General features: G+C 40.2%; 1 protein-coding gene across 3 annotated transcripts in view; it reads right to left on the bottom strand.

Annotated features, from left to right (window-relative positions):
• TOMM20 (translocase of outer mitochondrial membrane 20 homolog (yeast)) overlaps positions 1–16,706 on the bottom strand; it is a 49,300-nt gene that overhangs the window by 32,193 nt on the left and 401 nt on the right. For 2 of the 3 annotated variants that reach the window (XR_774054.1, XR_774055.1), the window contains exons 2-5: positions 11,920–11,966; positions 11,126–11,207; positions 10,698–10,840; positions 2,985–3,149 (exon numbers count right to left, since the gene is read on the bottom strand). Coding sequence is in view for 1 of the 3 variants with exons in the window: in XM_010562645.1 (XP_010560947.1) it covers positions 9,521–9,565; positions 10,698–10,840; positions 11,126–11,207; positions 11,920–11,966 (317 nt within the window). In the remaining 2 variants the exon portion in view is untranslated. Of the gene's footprint in view, positions 1–2,984; positions 3,150–9,054; positions 9,566–10,697; positions 10,841–11,125; positions 11,208–11,919; positions 11,967–16,706 lie in introns of those variants that run through there. The other variant, XM_010562645.1, reaches the window with a different exon arrangement.

The following is a 16,706-nucleotide window of genomic DNA, read 5'->3' as shown; positions in this document are numbered from 1 at the left end:
TTCTCTTGCCGGGGTGGTGGGTGCAATCATCAGTTTGGCAGAAATAAATACAGAAAAAGCAAGAAATTTTACAGGAAAGAAAAGGGGAGTCCCAGCTGCAGGAGTACCACATTGCCATCTAGTGGCACCGGCCCTGGGAAGCCAAAACAGATGGGGCTCTGCAGGCTCTCCATGCCTTCCCCTCGCCTGGTGCCTGTCTCTGGGCACGCTACCTGAACATGGGGCACAGTTTCCTTTCAGTGCTTTACAACGAAGCTTGACAACTGCAAACCCCCTTGGTCTATAAAAGATAGGTGTAGGAAGGCAAGGGGAAAAGATAAAATTCCACCAGAAGGAAGTTTAAGACAAACTTGGCTTTGCTGGGGAAAGCTGGTGTTTACACTGAGGCCCGCAGATTCTCATCCTTCATTGCTGCTGCACACAAAGCTACCGCAGACTCAGCGTGTTCTGCGACTGTCAGACGGACGCCTACGGCAACATGATGGGCTGGCAGGAACCGCGAGCGCTACCTTGTCCCAAGGAGACAGGCCTGAATCTAGAGCTGATGCCCTGTTCCCAATCGTGTTGGACCAAGCCTTGGTACCTGTGTGCCCAGATGCTATTTGCAGTGCCACCCCTGAAAATTTAACTCCTCTGTGTGCCTCTGCGATGACACGTTTCCTTTGTATTCTGAAAAGAATACAAATGTTAACCTTTCAACACTGAAAAAAAGAAAAGCCAAAATGCTAAGCCCCTTAGCAAAAGGCAGGCACTCCACCTTTGGAAGACACCCAGCAAAGGGCAGCAAATGAACTATTTTGTATGACCTTCACACAGTGATTTAAAAAGAAGAAAGAGCTTTGGTGTATGTGAATTCTGGCGTTCATTGAAAGATGTTAAATTGGAAGGTCCTGGCTGCAGGAGATTTCTATTTAGCCAGTGTTTTTGCACTCCCAGTGCCTGAAGTCTGCCAGAAAAGACCATCATTTTGGGAAGCAATGGAAAAAGCCTTGCATCAGGCATCCAAGACTGCCCACAAAGCTCTGCCTCGTGGCAAAGTACTTTCTGTTCTTACACTTCCCACTGGAAATAAATGACTGCTCTCACACCTTATGGGCAATGAAAGGTGATTTGCAGCAGACTACATTTGGCCCTGGTGCAAAGGACGGTATGGTCTAGCTAATCATTAGCTCCGTATCTTTGGTCCCCGAGTCCTGTGAAGCTTCACAAGAGCACAGCTGTACTGCATGTGCCCTAAATGGCCACGTCAACAACGGTGATACTCTTTGGTATCAGCGAAAATACTGTGGTCTTCCAAGAAGAAAGGAAAATGCATTTAAGTTCCCCAAAATGAAGATAATCTATGCTGCTCCAGTGAAATCAGTCTTAGAGCAGCATTTCTTCAAAAGCTCTACAAATACTTTGGTGACTATGAATACTATGATGACTTACAAATACTTTGAATTTACAAAATCCCTGCTGCATCAATCAACAATAAAGCTTATGTTGTCACCCCCTGAGACCAAGCACACAACACCTGCAACATTACCAGGAGTTGGGGAGGCAGAATTTGAATGGTAAGATTAAAAAATTGCAAAGGCCATGAAGGATCCCAAGTCTGAGCCATTGCTGGTTCTGTCAGACTGCAATCTGTTTCTTAATTTTTTTCTTTGAAATCAGGGTGAGATCACTGTTTCATTGAAAATGTGCTGCCCAAGGTAGGAGACACCCATCTGTGAAAAGATCTACAGTCTAATGACAAATATTATCAATCAGGCCTGCTGCTGCAATATTTTGAGGGCAACCCAGCAGAGAAAACACTGCTCCTGACCTTGGCAGAGTCTCATAACAAACACCATCCTGGAAACAACTGAAATGAAGGGAGGGATTCTACACAGAAGCCAATTGTTTTCCCTGCTTCACATTTTATGACAAAAAGCATGGAGAGAGCACTGCCCCAATATCAACAGATTCCATCCCAGGGTTTCTGTGCCCTTTAGAAAACCAATTTAACTTACTAGCACTTACTTCCACGGTTGCCCAGAGAAGCCAAGGTGCCCGAGTGATTAGCTGAAGCTCCCACTAAGAACCAGACAGTCTGTTGGTTCTTGAGGATGGCAGGACACACCGGTTTGCTGACCGGACCTTCTGGCTATATGGCTACCACAAACCCGTCTCTTTCCAGGCATATCCTCCTCTCCTTTCCAGATACTGGCTCCAGGCAGAAAATGGAGGATGGAGCCATCCTGGCCAACAGGTAACATCTGCTCTAACCACGAGGACTTTGAGCATCAGAAGCAAGTTTTAGAAAGCTGCATTGTTTTTAAGGATGGGTCAACTGTCCACAACTGGGCTACAACTTTCTCTCAGTAAAGTACCTCTCCAGTTTTCAACCATTTTATCAGGTTGTCATGTATTCAGTTTGCAATCCAACATCTAGGATGGACGCTGACTCACTGCACTGCTGTTTGCCTTATTTATGCCTGCTTAATACCTATGTCCCAGCTTTCCTATTTGCATGACGGTGTCACCAAATTTCAGGCACTATGGTGTAGGCTGATTACTAAGTTTCGACAGAACAGTCAGAGTTCCTTTTAAAGTTGCTATCAAACAGCAAGCCAGATTTCTGAAAGATTGCTTCTTACATTTACAATGCAGAAGCCAATTATGAACTGCAGGACTGCCAGCAGAGTAATTAACCCAGTGCTCTACAGTTCATGTTATTTGATTTCAGTTGGGGGTGGGTTGTGCTTCCAATCTTTTCAATTATAGAGTGCCTTTAATGCTTTTTTCCTTTTGGTTGGTTTCATGATTTATAAGCAGGTCTATGGTTGGTTGAGGTCTGGTTTTTCCTGACGATACTAGTAACTAGCACTGATTAGCCAGCCAGTCTAAAAATAATGTGATGTAGAAGAGGAGCAAGCTTTAGGGCTTTATCCATAATTCAGATAAACAAAACACCCACCCAATAACTACCAAAACAATCATACTACCCTAAACCTTACCTTCTCCCTTCCTGTGTCACTGTCCCAATGTCCTGCTCTTGACTGCTTTGGTTTCCATGAGGAAAGGACCATGCAGAGTAAATTACAGGATCAGGACCGCAGGCTGTGAGCTTGCAGAAGCAGACACTTCATCTTGACAGATTCTTCAGAGTGCCACACACATCTCTGCTGATACAGAAGTAATAATAATAATTTCATGCTAAGAATTCTGCCAGTGCCAATGGCCAGTAGATAACATCCCTACAGAGAAGTAAAAAAGGGCCCTTAGTTCTGTCAGACAACTTCTAACATAAGCCAAGGGACCTGATGTTAAAGCTCAAAACTTCAGATGGAGAGATAAAAGCAAATGAAATGTAAATCAAATAGCAACCCCTCATTATCATGCAAATTCAGCTGAGTGTCATTATAGCAAACACCTGACCTAGAACTCAATAAACATGGAGGCTGCAACCTGGGGTCAGATGGGGCTTCTCTTCTTTATATAGGCAAAAACTATAAATTAATAATTCTAGGAGTTGGTAGTCTTCATTGCAGTAACTTGCAGGACCAAGCCATTACATTATACCAGGTCAATGTGTGGTGAAAGTGAATTTCCATTAAAACCAGACCGTTCCCACCAATAACGAGATACTGTTATGAATTGATTAGGCATGTACTATCAATTTAAAACACCAGAGGAGAGTTTCTCAAAGAACATGCTTGCTCAAGAATCCTTTTTCTCCATTTCTCCATTTAATTAGTCACTGAATTATAATTAACAAATTCATGCAATAATCATTGTCATTTTAATCATCAAAGCTGAATGTACATTCCTTCTCATTAAATAATATTAAATACAACAAAAGATGCTAACCAGGTTGTTTCAGAGCTCCAGGAAATGCACTTTTACATACATGCCAAAACAGGCAAAAAGATTGATTTGTTACAGTAAATTTCTGTATCTTCCAGGCTATCTTACAGAGTGCAACATATCCAGCTTGACCTAAGGAAGGAGAAGCATAGTTTGCAGAGACAGTACCTTTTACTAAACAGCTCTCTTTCTCTAGATACTTGCCATGTTTTAAGCAGACTTTGAAAAATTTCTACTAACAAGGTGAATGTTTGGAAAAATGCTGATCAATAGCTACAAGGGCTGAAAGCTTCCATTTACTTGTATGGCATAAACATAAACTTTCCCCCTGCAAACAGAGCCCAGGAAGCAGAGAAAAACCCCTCCTGAGGTGCAGGAGTAGTTAAGATTTGGTCTCAAGCCAGGATGCCGCTACAATACAAATAGCTGCCTCCAAGACATGAGAGAGACCCCACCAGCTCACTTCAAGTCAGCTACAGGATTGTAGACTACAATCCAGCTACAGGGTGAGTAGATTTTGCCACCTTAAGCTGAAATTTGACCAGCAACGAAACTGCATCCTGTCACCAACATATAAGACCTTGCCTTGTTTTTTGGTTTTTGGTTTTTTTTTTTGGTTGACCCTTCTCACATGGGCCAGCACAGCCAGAGTCCAACTCCAGGCAGAGTCTCAAGATGCAGATTTCTCTTCCACCCCTACTGCAGTTAACAAGTGCTCTCCTTTCACTCCAGCTAGCAAAACTCATCCAGAAAAATCACAGCTGGGCAGGGGAAAACTCCTCTCCTGCATGCCTGGGAATGAGATTCAGTTCATTTTGTTGCAGAGTTTAAGTCGTACAATGCAGCTGGCTTATCTATATACCTGGTTTATGTTGAGGGATAGAGAGAAAGAAAAGGGAAATCCTTCTAATCATGTCATCACAACAAACCAAAAACACAGGATTTAAAAAGCCAGAACTAGGTGTCAGTAGAAACACGTCACTGCTGCCCCACTGATCCTGTCTTATACGCTGTGCCAAATTTGTCTGGACAAAATGCTGCATTGCATCACCTCACCAGTCAGGAAGATTCTAAAAATTAGGATTTTGCAGGATGAGCTTGCACAGAACGTGTGCAAAACTGCCCTCTGCTGTTTAGATTAAGACCTGCTCAAATGATAGTGTGACCAAATCTAGTTTTTAATTGTAAGAGCCCAAGTTGTGAAAAGGCAGAACTATCTGACTTCAGCTGTTTTCCGCCTCCATGCACAGCAGAAATTTCATACACGAAAGCCCCTCATAACCATCCTGCAGCATGGACCATCTGGACAGATTTGCAGGCTCTAGCAACATTGTGCTAGCTGCAACAACACTCCATTCAGCAACTATCGTGCAGTGGGCGAGCACCAATGGCCATCCTCTCACCCCAAAGATGAGTCAAGAACATCCTCAGGGTGTAAGGGAAATAATGGCAATTGCGAGCAAGCGCTGCAGGATGACATGCATCTGACAACCCATTAAATCAAGGCCTGGCCTTTACAAAACAGGAATTGGAACTATGTGTCTGGAGTCAAAAGCTTACAGTGGAGAGGCTTTTAAGAGTTCATGATTATTAGGTTACAGCAGTGATTGGAAAACAAGGGAGTGACCTTATCAAAAGCTGTCCAGTAAATATTCTGTAAAACTAGCACCTTCAACCTCCTACTGCAGGGAAAGAAGTGAGAACCTGTATTTTCTTTGCAAGAAAATACAGAAACCACTGTACTTTGAAAAAGCTGTCCATTACCTAGCGCCAGTATGCTGGACAGTTTGGTACAGAAACATCACGGAAGGGCCAGATGTTTTCTATGGCTTCACTCACACATTCATACACAGGACATGGCAAACTCTGCCCTCCAAGAACAGCATCAGATGTCCACATCTTCTTCTTTAGGAAGATCCGTTTTGGTATAAATGCAGAAAACACCAGAAGCTCAGTTTCTGGAGTGCCTCTGATGAAAGCTAGCCCACTCCTTGTGGATTAAGCACAAGTTTCAGCTCTTTCCAACAGGCTTTCGGTCAGATTTGACTGCTGTGCCGACAGGCTTTTATTGGTCACTGCATAAGGGAGACCGTAAGCTATACTGGTCAGTGTAAATACACAAATTAAAAACCAAACCAAGACTTGGGTACAACAGAAGCCTCAAAGAAATTTTTTTTTTCACGTCAGCCCTTTTCATAGCCGTATTTTAAAAAATGCAGAAGCATGGGTGCATAGTACAACATGCCTTTAAAACACTCACTAAAAGCACTTAGTGACCACTTCAAAGATTCCCTTGAAGTTTAACTCATGTTAATTTTAACACAACGGTCATATAGGGCCACTGTTCAGCCTAAGGGACTTTAAACACACCATCAACAGATGTACAAATGAAACTTTAGAAAGATTCTTCTGGGTGCATAAATAGCTGGAGCCTTACTTTGATGATGGCTGGCTGGCCTCCTACACAGCAGGGCTGGGACTTCTCCATTTTTCAAGTTAAGGGCAACAATAATATTCTGTCATCCCCCAGGGTAAGGAAATTAGTGCCAGATGATTCAGTGTGTGCCTGATCACTCTGGTTTTGGATTCGATTCCATTATCTAGAAAACTTAATGGTGAGACATCAAAGGTAGTCCTGCATGATCATGAAACTAGCCGGGGTTTTCTCCTATGAAAGCTGCCTGAGAAGCTCATAACTGATGATATGAGACTGCCCAACATAAAACAAACAGACATCTGATTTCCTTTATGAGAAATCCTCTTAGTGGTGAAAACAAGTGCCTTGTTCTTGGAGCAACACAGAAGGGAAGATGGCTCTTTCTGGGAGAAAGATTAGTAGTTTTACCTGCAGTAAAATAAGATTACAGATCTTATTCACCAGCAACTGTGAGCTCAGCAGCAGCAAATCCACAACTGGAATGGCTCACTTCCACCTTTTTTTAATTCACACAGGTGGAAAGAAATACAGTACTATGCACAGCTAATGCAATGGCATTACTACTACTGATGCACTAACATCCATCATTACTGCTGCACTTCCGATGACCTGCACTTTGCTTATGTCTGAAACCAGTTCTAAATTACAGCCTCCTACATGTGTGGGCTGTGCATGCTAGCTACAGCAGTGTCAGCCTGCCATTGTTGGAGCAACAGCAAACTCCCACTCTAGACAGTATCTTCAAGTCTTCACAGTTTGTAAGGTATTAGCTTCATCAGGAGATTTTGGGAAAAAAAAATAATCTTAAGCCTTGTTAAAAGGATTCCTCATTCCCACCCTATTAGCCAAGGCACTCAAAACAGGTATCAGAGCTTGTTCTAGCATACTAACCAGGTACTTCTGGGTTACCAAATATGAGAACAGATTTGTACTTAAGGCTTCATTTAAACCTATGCTATCTAAAATTTTGCTTGCATCTAACTTTGCAAGATCAAGAAAACTAAACAGGGTTAAAGTAGTATGTGTGTCTATGATGTTTCTTAAAGCAATGACCATTTGTAGACATAATCAGACTACCACCAAGTCTTCCACTGAAATCAGAAGATTTGACACCCAAGTTTGCTAAAACATACGTAGCTCAGGAGAGCTTTGCTGTAAGCTAAATTATGAATTCAGATTGTCATCATTATACCAAAGAGTGTAGAAAATTGTTCAGGTTGAAGGAAGGGTGCCACTTTGGTCTTACGCTGTTTGGGTTTGGTTTTTTGAGGCAGGGGGAAGAGTTTGATTTACCTTAAGACGACATTAAAAGCTGAACCAGAAAGATACTACACTGAAGCGACCACCACCAGCAAGGACAGCAGGTAAACACGCTAACAGTTCTGTCAGCATAACCTATGAATTCTTACTTTTTACCTTTAAGGGTTAGAAAGGAAAAGAAAAACTCCTCCAAAAAGCCTCACTGTACTCATTAAAAATAGAACCTTCTGCAATTTCACAGTATTTTTGTTAAGTATTCTAGGTGCAGAATAACTTGGTCCCTCTAAAATAAATTAAAAGGAAAAGAGAAGACCAGCCACTATCACCTGAAGATTATGGCTACTAAGTTTTACTTTTACCTTACACTACCTGAACAATTCAAGCACAACAAAAAGACTAAACTACAGCCAGCTGATCAAAAAATTTTTGTTTGTACCAGCCATTAGCTTCAGTATTTGTCATGTTACAGAAAGATTCAATAGCACCTCAAATCTTTGAAAATTGTGTTTTCAAGGGGTTAAGGGGAAATATCTCTTCCATGGCAAACTGTCTAAGCAGACTGACTCAGTAAGAGCCATTTCTACTCCCAAACTCAGGTATTTGACTGCTAGGTGACCATAAACTATCCGCTTAACCTCTCAAAAATTCTGTGTGAGGCAATTTATTAAAGGTTGAGACTCACCATTTGGAAGAATCTGCCCTTACAGAAACTTACACCAGGCTGAAATGAGACAGAGACAGATAGGAATGTTGGCTAAACTGCTCTCAGAGTATCTCACTTCTACTTGGACTATGCCACCTAGTACCTTACTATTAATGTATTGGCATCATCAGCACAAACTATCAGCTGGTCTGAAAGAGACACCTCAAAGCATTCTCCTCCTCAAGTTAAAACAAGTCACCAAGCCAAAAATATAAAGCTAAATTTTTAAGTGGTTCTTCTGCCACCTGAGTGGCAATAGCACAAAACCAGAGAACAGTAGAAGCCAGTCTATTTTGACATTTAGAGCATCCTATCCATGGAAAACTTGCTTTCAGAAGTACGCTTCTGCTACTCACTTGAGTCCGTGTATTACTTGCCTCCTTTTCACTAGCAAAGGAAAACTTACCTAAATTCAAGTTTACAGTATCACACCATACCGAAATTTTACAACATCTTTCTAATTACACTAGCTAGTTTTGCCTGGGGATATCATTGTCTTACCTTATCAGTGCAGTTTTTTGTAAGGCAAATGCCAAAGACTGTTAAGAGCCATTTTCTATGGTCTTCAAGACCAGAGACTGAAATGCTAGCCGCCTGTCTTGCAAAAAGGCTTCAAGCTTTCCAAAAAAACAACCTTTGTGCTCTTACAATCTGCCCCAGGTTCTATTCCGAACAGCTTTATTTCGGACACCTGCATTAACAGAGCTTTCATGTTTGCCAGATACAGTTTTGACTTGCATCACTTTGGATGTTATTGTTCCTGACAGAAATGGAGTTGTCATTCTTTCCGCAGCCAGTCATCTATTACCATTCCCCACCGTAACGCTAAAAATAAATTTTAATGTTAAGTCATTTTTAGATCATTTGCTCTGACACCCAAATGTTCTGAAATTTAAAGTAGTACTATAGGGACACACAAGTGCAGATAAATCTTTATTGCCATAACTTTGTTTTTTCAAAAATGAGCATTGGGTTTTTAATAGGTCGTAGTTTTATGTCTTTATATGTACAACATTACAACTGCATATTTTAATAATAATGAAGTTAGTGATACTTTGATAACTCAACACAGTGTATTTATAAAATGAATTCTTATCAAAATACACTTTTCACTGGGATAATAAATAAAATCCTGCGAAACCCACCTACACAAAGTTAATTTTAACTCTGGTAGAACCCGATGTGGTACACAGTCCATTAACTACTATGTTTGCCCCTTTATCCCCCTAGTGATGCTCATCTTCTGGGGTAAGAAAACTTTTTTTTCCCCCTGTTGTGGTGTGACCTCATTCAACATCATCTTCAGCCAAGCACTGTGCACTTACAATTCTCTGTAAGAAGGAGAAAAACTCATTCACAATTACATAAAATTGACAGTAGGCAACTGATTATCAAGCAATGTAATTTTACACTGAACATTAAGCAGTGTAATTACTGAGCAAACTGATTGTTAAAAACAGTAATCTATTTGACATAAGTTTTTGAAGCGAGTTCTGCAGAAATTACGTACTGTGCAATGCCTAACAAAGCTGAAGTCAGATAAATAATATCCTATCAGCCTCAAGATATTACCTCTGTGTGTGGTTTTGGCACTGTTCTCTAAGGAAACATTTTTGCTCCATTGTTTCCCCAGGTGTTTACATCTTGTGTACCTGACACCTTTCAGTGTTTTTACTAACTATATCGACCTTAAACCGAAATGTAACCAGGCCTGAGCTGTAAAGAGAGCTGACTGATGCACAGCACTGAGTCTCTGCTTTATGCGAGGTAACACCATTAGGCAGCACCCTTGCACTTCCAAGAACGTAAAACATTTATTTCACAATAGACTCACCTGCTAGCATATTACCAACATTACCTGCACAGTACTCAGGCTAAAAAGGGAGAGCATTTTATACACAGAGCTACAAACACTTTTATCATCAGGGAAACCCCCAATCTTTCAAAACTGTCATGTGTTCTGGTGCTAGTTAACAATTTGTGTTTATAGCTGGCCCAGAAGCAACAGGCTAGCAAAGGCAACAGATTAATTCTAATGGACTTTTATAGCACTTACAGACACTTGTAGATACATAATTAAAAAAAAAAAGACCACACCAAAAAAAAACCCCTCAAGACCCAGTGCAAGACAGTTACCGCTTTTCTGATCCCCCAACTTGTATTTGGGAAACAGTGGATCCAGTTATAGTATCAGAGCCGCGGTCAGACGTCTCTACTTTAGAAGAGCTTAGCATACCCTATGCATGAGAGAAGTTTTGTATTTCTATTTTACCGTGTTTGCTATTAATGCTCATGGTGTTTTTCATATATACCTCTTAATGTTTCATGTGAAAAAAAGCTTCTTTTAATCCAACCAACATACAAAATACTTATTACAAAAAACAATACTCAAGACCAATGTAGTGGATAAGAGAAGTAGTTAAATTATTTTCAACCCAAAACAACAGGGAACGTGTCACATACCTGGCTTATTGTAGGGAGCTTAGTTAGAAGCATTTGAAACACTGGTGGTGGAAGAGTCTGCTGTAGAACTTGTAGTAGCTGCTGCGGCTGTCCACACACAGCAATGGCATTGGTCAAGTGATCAACACCTTTCTCATATTCACCTGTATAACAAATCATAACGTTTTGAAATCAACCTTCTTCCACACTGTAAACTATTTACATAAAACATCCATCAACAGTGGATTAAATTCCTGAGACTCAATCCACACTTTTCTTTCCTCCTCCCTTGCTGGATCTTCTGAACACAGGAGGTTAGAAACAAGTAAACAGATTTTTCCAGGTGAATTTGACTCCCCAGAAGATCTTAGTATATAAAAATTATCTTCTAGCAAAGGTAAAGAAAAACTATTTTACAACTTAACCCTCAAAAAAAATTATGCTATTACCTTGAGCTAGTAGTTCCTCGCCAAGCTGAATCTCCTCAAGAAAAAACTTCTGAACTGCTTCAGCATCTTTCAGATCAGGCAACTATAACACACAGAGTAAAACTGAAGTTGGCCCTTAAACATCAGTTAATAAACAAGTTAGCAGAAAACATTCTCAACTGAAATCAAACACACACACAACCATACTATTACACTGAAACTGGCAAAAAATAATTAGAAGTGTCACCACTAAGTTAAATGTACATGGAATGTTTTTGAAAATCAGACTCAGGTCTCATAGCATTGCATCACACACCTGTAGAGACAGAGCCTGAAATACCTCTACTCAGTTTAAGTACACAATTTTGTAGCAAATATAAATTCTAAGGTGTGTTATGTTTATCACAATTATATTTCTTAAAATTGGTGAAGATAAATCTATTTTTTCTTCCAGGATCCATTGGTGACAAGGAAAGAGAAATCAAATACTTCTAGCGAAAAAATATCAGGTTCAGTTATAGCTGTATCCCATCAATGATTTTTAAGTCTGAAAAGTCCTTGCACATACCGTAAAGAGAAAACACCATCAAATCACACAGTAAATGTTGTACTTTCTAGTACAAGGCCTCTATCTGACACAAAAAAAGGAACAACCATTTCATATGGTTATTTGTGAGCAGTAAAAAAACTAAAGACTGCATATCTGCAGAAGTGTTTGTAATGCTGGAATCAAAACAGATCTTTAAACAAATCTTAGAAATAATACAAATGAAACATCTTTCAAAATAGCACTGCATTATTGAAAACTGTATTACCTTGGAAAGCCCTGCTCTCTCTTTGGCAAGCTTCTGTTTCTTCCTTCCTGTAAGGATAAAAACATCTTACATTTTTAATTTGCCTTCAGATTATAGTGAATAAATCAAAGTTATTTTCAAAATAAGACCCTGGGAATATATTCCAAATACTGAAAACTGAACACAAGACTGCAACCCACTCTCTGCAAGAGAGTATCATTTAGAGGCCTAATGAGGGCTGGCAGTAGCATACCAACTCAAAATCGCAATTCTCCTGCGGGCTATGGTAAACACCAACTGTGCAGGGCCTGCAGCAGAGCATACCTCATGCGCTAGAGGCATGAAGAATGAAAGAGAATTAAGAGTAATAATACAGGACTTCTCTACAGGATTTCTAACAATGGTTAGCCACAGAAGAACAGCCTACAAGTCAAGGCTATCTAATTTTGAACTATAATGGTGCACCACCAACAGGAACTTTAGCAGCTCACAGTATGTAAGTGTACTTTCCTAGCTGCTTTATAGCAAAGGCTTGGGAACTAGTTAAATGGGTGGCAGTATCTCATCATCCCACAGCAAGAGCAATACTAAAGCATACATTTCTGAAACCTGAGGAAAGCAAACAAACATTTACAGATTTAATTGCCCAACCTAAAGGCATAAAGTTGCACTGTTCCAGCAAAACTAGTGTAATCAAGGTGACATACAGCTTGCTTTTAATGCACTTAGGCAGGTATAAAGGTATTTTATAGTAGCAGCTATTCATAAAAGAAAGAATAATTATAGTAATCCTAGTTATTTCCTTAGAATAATTGTTTTTGTAAGTCATCAGTTCATCAACTGAAATAGGTACACCAATGTAACTTTCAAATATAACCTATGGTTAAACAACTGTACTCTTACTATTTGTCCTCAGCGTCTGCTTGGTGAACATCTGTGTTGACAAAGATCAACTCTCACACAGTCCTGATTTTTCTTCTGAGACAATTTTACAAGTTTTAATGGCAACAAGTTAAAAATCTGCAGTTGTCCACATGATGAAGACATTCTGAAACACTGTTTCCTAGTAGTGATTATGTAACGTGCAATCTATGGACAAGATCGAGTGTTCTTTATACAAAGGGAGTTCACATTCTAACTACACAGTTCGCCCTTTTACTTTCTACGATACCTTAATAACCCTTAGCACCTGAATTTCTACAACTTATTGACCTGTGTACATTATTTTACAGCATCATATACAGAAAAATGTGTCATATAGAACTGTAGTATACTATAATTTTATCATTATGGTTGTTTTCAATATTAAAGAAAAATTTATCTCTTCAAAGTTGGTGCCTTCAATTAGCTCACTCCAAGTTTTCTGAGGCATTAATTTGCACAAAACTTTAAACTGCATTACTATGCAAATCAGTTTTGCTAATACATAAAACCTTAAAGATTAAATTAAAATGGGAAAAAAAAAAGTAGTATCTGAAATGTTTCACTGTCAAAACAAGCCATGTAGCAACTGTAGTGCATTCAGTGAAAGCATCAATGAAAAGTACAAAGAGTAACAGCTTAACATTTGTACATCATTTTCAGGAGAAAATTGTGTTTTCTTGGTGCGACTATGACATCTTTTAAATTACTACACCAGGTATCACTCACCAGGTTAAGCATTCAGAGATAAAGAAAAAAAGACATGCTGCTAACTCTAACTACTTAATAAAAGCTTCTGACCACTGATCACACATATGAAATCATGTACTTTAACCCGAAAATAGTAAAGGAATGTGAAGAATCACCAAGATTTTAAAACTGAACACTGATCTACAGAATCTTTCAAATCCAATTACCATGTAATTTTTCTTTCTCCTCTTCATACATTTTTACAGATCTCTTTAAAAGTTTACTAGCTAAAACTAGTACAAAACCCAAATAGCTCTAAAGGATATTTAGGAATTCTTCCCATGCTGGTTGGCAACACTAGTTTTAAAGTATCCTTAATTTTTTATCCACAGCCAAAAGCTACATTTGTAATACGACAAGCAAAAAGCAATGGCTTTGCGGGGTGGGGTGGGGTGGGGGAACCAACCAAAACCTAAAAAACAAACCAAAAATGTTTTGTTTTCCCTCAGGAACCTCCAAGAAAATGAAAAACTTCCCTCTTCTCTAAAGACTTTATCACGTATTAAAAAGGGGAAGGGCAATAATCTTTCATAGAAAGAATCTTAATTAACACAGAAATGCATGTGCATCCATCCAAAACAAAGCTGGACTGCGGCTCTCAAACCGCACGTGACTTGCAGGTCCTTCAGGCACAGCTCTTGTACGCGGGGAGTAAGTTTCAAACGTGAACCAAAGGATAACCTGGCATGCTGGCACGGGTTGCAAAAATCCCCAAGTTGCCCCAGCAGCTTCACAACCAGTCCCACAAAGGAGCAGAATGACCAAAAAGCCGTTTGCATCTTCAGCTCAATTCCGTGAGGTCTGCCTTCTGCTCTCCTCTCACTCAGCTGTCCAGGCAGAAGGTGCTCTGAGGCAAAGTTCAGCATGGTCAAGAAATTCTGGCTGTCTCTGAATGAAGAGATCAGTGTCTATATTTGCATATGGAACAGTTCTGGTTTATACATTCAAGAACATGAATAGTAAACACATCTAAAATCTTATCTTAAAATATAGCTGTGGAAGCTAAGCAGCTCCAGATATTTATAGCTTTGCTACCTTTTGGTCCCGAGATTAAATATGGACATGACCCCTAACTAGCAACACGAAAAGCTAAAAAAGAACCCACAAAACCTGCTAAATAAATAAGACTAGGGCATCTGGAATACCAAAGTCCAGCAGTTCTTCGAGCCTCCCAGGAAATGACAATTATTTTTTTCCTGAAACCTGAATATGGCCACCTCATTTTTATGATGGGCCTTTGCAAGGTAAACTTTGGTCCTAACACAGCCCAAAGAGATATACAATGTAACGGGGACAGCAAAAAAACCCAACTGGGTTCTTCATTTGCCAGCATGTGCTTGACCAAGTATGACAGGCAATCCACTGACACGTTGGATCTCCCGTCCTTCCCAAATTTTGGTGACATTGCAACATAGAGGCTGAAAAACAACCTTATCCTAAGAACATCAGCGGAAAAGATCTGCTGTGAAGGTGGTTTCTACAAGTTTTTCATCAAATATCCCTACTATTGCCTGACAAACAGTATATCTTCACCTAAAGATCTGCAACTGGCTGCTGCATTGGACCTTTTTTTGGTCAAATATTTTACAGCCCAAGCCTTACTATCCAACAGTAGAAACACCATAATAATTAGATCACTGGCACCACTACAGAAGCATCTGTACTAAAGAATCGGTTACAGTACTAAAAAATAAAAATGAAAACAAATTCCTTAGTATTATCTAAAGCCTTGCAACTAAAAGCAGCCCAGCGTGTCACGTCCAAGGATTGCAAGTCATACGGTGATGTCCTCCAAATGACAACAGCCATCTATCAAACCACAATGGATTTTTTCCACTTTAAGGAAAGCCTTAGTTCTTAATCAGAGCAAGTCTAAGGTTTATTCAGAATATTACTGGATAGAAACTCAGATAATGAAAGCAATGGGATGCAAAAATAATTTTCAGTGCTTCTGCAAAAATGTTATGTAATCCACTATTTTCTCTACTACATATTTAACGTCATAAAAAGAACACGGCTGATTATACTGCCAAAAGTCAAGTTTGCTTGTGCAAGACAAGCACATACCAGTTTCCTATATTAAAAATTCCCAATGAATGACTTGCACGGCAGCGCAAAAAGTACTTGGAAGACACATACAAGAAGTACGCGTCTGAGATCCTACACACGTGAGCAAGGCCCTGAAGATGAAGTATTCAAAAGACGTAATTTGCTGTGGAAGAGCTTACAGAAAGTGGAATCAATACGCTGTCAAGCGTCAACACTGGTCACTCGACAAATTCAATCCATTACAACAGAATCAAAGCGTTTAAGTCACTTTTAAACGCCATCAGGTAAATATTCATTTTTAGCCCATCTAGTTATTGACTCATCCATCCGTGAAGCTGCTGATCACGTTACGTTTACTTGCCCAGAAAGTTTACGTTAATGGTAACTTCTTATCTTCGGATTAGTTATCAAAGGCATACTACACATATTCCCATGATGGAAACAACCCAGCACAACAAGTATCAGCTGATCTCTCATGATTCGTTTGAGTACCTCGGAGAAATTTGTGTACTGACGCTTACAGCTGCACGTAGAAACCTTCGCTAATTACTAAAACTTATTTAAATAAATGTTGAAGATGTGAAATAATGAAGAGCCACAGGAGAAGAGCTCCACATTTTGGATTAATCAACAGTTTTCTCTGGCATTCGTGCTTATCCTGGAAGCTAATAACAGAGCTGCCAGGAGGGTTAAGAATGCAGCAGATGGAAAACCCGAGGGCTGACAGGGGCTCTTGCCTCACCACGGCAACAACTCCAGTGTAAGAGATCATCCCATCATTTTACCCGGTCGTCTTCCAAGAGCAAAAAAATAAACGTCACCACACACGTGCAGTGGTGAGAACAGCACGGCTGAGCGTGTGGGATAAGAAGATTTCAATTTAAAAAAAAAAAGAGGCGAACTGTTTCCAAGCCCAGCTTCTGGCGCGGAACCCACAAGTTACCCAATAACTACAGAAATGGCAGAAAACAGGCTGCGACGAGGAGACCCGTCCCCTGGTTCAGGTGACGGGACGCTGGGGGAGGGGGGTGCAACAACCGGGGGAGCTCGGGGCCCGACTCCCGCCACCGCCCCTGGGCGAAGGCCGC

This window comes from Haliaeetus leucocephalus, unplaced genomic scaffold (genome assembly GCF_000737465.1).
Source record: "Haliaeetus leucocephalus isolate CR32 unplaced genomic scaffold, Haliaeetus_leucocephalus-4.0 Scaffold162, whole genome shotgun sequence".
Lineage (NCBI taxonomy): Eukaryota > Metazoa > Chordata > Aves > Accipitriformes > Accipitridae > Haliaeetus > Haliaeetus leucocephalus.
This window is presented reverse-complemented; position numbering and strand designations above follow the sequence as displayed.